Consider the following 2,836-nt stretch of genomic DNA (forward strand, 5'->3'; position numbering starts at 1 on the left):
CGACTAACGGCCCCCTAGGCGTCAGCCCAGACGCTGCATTAATTGCGTCAAGGGGCGTAAAAATGGCCAGGCTGTTTGACTGTTTGGTTTTGACGCTGGGTTAACAAGGGGCGTAATCATAATTTAATTCTAAACATTAGCACATGTAAGAATTCAACATGTTATCATTATTCTCTGGAAATAGTATAAATTCTAGTTCATCTCTGTAACACAACTACTTCACTGTTGAAATAGTATAAACTCTAGTAACCCCAAGGGGTGGCTTGATGGTAAGATGCTTGGAAAGTTCCAAAGGAACCCGAGTTCAATCCCCACCTGTTACACTTTGAGGGGACTTGCCTTTCAAAAAAAAGTATAAACTCTAGTACTCTCTGCAACGCCAATTATTGACATGTCTCCTGAAACAAGAGATCTTATGTTTGACAGAATGACAGCAAAAGATTTTGTTACACATATTATTATATGTGTGGGGATGAAGATATGAGTGTTACAAAGTTTTTAATCGAATTGTAATTTGTTAAGTGAACACTTGCAAAGGCAAGCATTGATAGATGCAGACGATTCAAGTAACCATGTGAACATAATGGGTTAAATGTGCACCTGCACATATTAACTAACCAAGAGGCCAAGATAAAGCAAACCTACCAAGCTGATGGAATCATCACACTGAACCAACACAAAGATGATATATGTAACAAATATGTCTATTAACTGCTAAATATAAACTACAGAAACATGATGCAAACTGAACACTTTACAAGAATTGTGAGCGAATGATGACGAAACTATTCATTTGCATGATCAAGAACGTTGTTCTGTTCTGTTGTTCAACATAAGCTACTACAATTTTCATTACACAAAAAAGGTATCATTAACTCACTACTACTTGGCCAAATTATTAAACAAAAAACCTACTACTCAAACAAAAGACAATTAAATCTTCGTACCAGCCTAATTTTTTTCAGGGTTCTGGTGCGGGCATTCTCTTTATCTTCTTCTTGTTCCTGTCGTTCTCCAACATCGTTTGCGAAAATGAATCCCAAAGCTTCTGTTGCGATTCAAGAATCATTTCGGTCCGTCTCATTTCCATTTTCATTCGCATCGATTCAAACTCTCTTGCCATATCCATCTTCATCCTCTCCACCTTCACAAACCCATCCGCTAATTTCTGTATAGCCCCCACCATTTCATCCATCACATCATTACGACTAAAGTTTCCATCTTTTTCACTCTTAATACCTTCTTTCTTATACCCATCTCTCGAACTCTTACCCATTTCATAATTCCGGTTCATTGAGGGCGGATAATCATCCAACCACCTTGTACCATTGTACCCGTTTAACGGTTGCACCATCCCATTATTTGGTATTCTAACCTTAACCCCATTCCCATTCACATTCCCATTCCCATTACCAATCAGGCCCGTGTACGGTCCATTAATCGGTATTGCGGTTACTGGTTTAACAATCCCTTTAGGATACAACATAAAATCGTCTTCTTCGTCATTATCATCATAGTCATTTTCAATATTATTATTGTTATTATTCGGATCAACATTTGGATCCGAATAAGAAGGAGAAACCCCCAATTCCATACAATCCATTAACTTAAAATGAACCCATGAAGATGAATAACAATAATTATACCTATTTCCTCCTTTAACATTACCATTGTTTCCAATTCGTTGAATCTCCGCTCGATACCGTTTTCGAAGCTTTTCCATTTTATGTCTGCATTGTATCGAAGTTTTTGGTGGATTACTCAACGGGCATCGGGCAGCCACACCATCTGCAACCTCCTGCCAATGATTGGCACGTAAGTTACCTCGCCGGAGAGAGTACCATTTTTCACGGTACGCGTCGATTAACGCCACCGTCTCGTCGTTGGACCAGCACGGCGGAGGTAGGCGGCGGGACGCCGTGGTTGGTGGTTGTTGAGATGATGGTGAATTTGAGCTGGCCATGATGATGATGAGAATGAGAAATTAGGGTTAGGGATTTGGATTTGGGGGAAAGATAGAAAGGTAAGGGGAGCGGCTCAAATTGGGGATCTAGCGGTGAGGTGGTGGGGATGGCTAACGTACGCCGTGCGAAATATGCGCACCATAAGAATTGAGGAGGTGACGTCATTACCTGGTGGGAATGGGATGCAGTAATTAGAATTGGGTGGTTGAGCCGGTCTACAGCCCAGCCATCGCCGGGGTTTGGGCGGAGGTTTGTATCTTTAGTTCGGTTCTTTATGTTAAAAATCATTTCATAACTCGAACAAAGGATAACTACAATTAAATTTTAGAAGATTTATTTATAATTCAAATTTAGTGTAGTAAATACTATACTATTACTAAATTGAAATAAGAAACATATTACTTCCTCCTTACATATTACGGAGTAATACTCTATTGACGAAAAAAATAACATTTTAAGAAAATGTAATAAAAATACTGTAATTTCTGTTTAATTTTTCAGTTTTACCCTTACTTTTTATTTCTCATTTAATCATGTCCAATTGTCCACATAAATTAACTGCATAATAAATATTAAGCTTCTTTTTTTTTTTTTTTTTTTTTTTTTTATGAAAGTGAACTATTAATTTGAAATATCTTAAAATGAAATACTGAACTATTAATATGGGATGAAAAAAATATTAAAAATATCTATATCAGTTAACTATATGGGCTACGTTAAGTTTAATAACAATACTTTGCTTTTTAGCAACTCTCACTTAGCTCACATGTGTCAAGAAAATAACATCTACGTATTGATGATACAAGTGAATGATAGGCACGGATGTATTATAATGGTGACTCCCCATGTCACACCCCCAAATAGGGTCTGGG

General features: G+C 37.6%; 1 protein-coding gene across 1 annotated transcript; it reads right to left on the reverse strand.

Annotated features, from left to right (window-relative positions):
- Positions 1-922: 922 nt before the first annotated feature.
- On the reverse strand, positions 923-2,254 carry LOC139877388 (uncharacterized). Its single transcript, XM_071864811.1, has one exon. It carries the CDS (start codon positions 1,961-1,963, stop codon positions 962-964), a length of 1,002 nt encoding a protein of 333 aa, XP_071720912.1. The 5' UTR covers positions 1,964-2,254; the 3' UTR covers positions 923-961.
- Between the last annotated feature and the right edge of the window lie 582 nt (positions 2,255-2,836).

The sequence above is a fragment of the Rutidosis leptorrhynchoides genome, chromosome 11 (assembly GCF_046630445.1).
Source record: "Rutidosis leptorrhynchoides isolate AG116_Rl617_1_P2 chromosome 11, CSIRO_AGI_Rlap_v1, whole genome shotgun sequence".
NCBI classification, from domain to species: domain Eukaryota; kingdom Viridiplantae; phylum Streptophyta; class Magnoliopsida; order Asterales; family Asteraceae; genus Rutidosis; species Rutidosis leptorrhynchoides.

Bases quoted from the DNA above. Each gene is read 5' to 3' on its own strand.
- LOC139877388 (XM_071864811.1), bottom strand. From the start codon at position 1,963: ATGGCCAGCTCAAATTCACCATCATCTCAACAACCACCAACCACGGCG.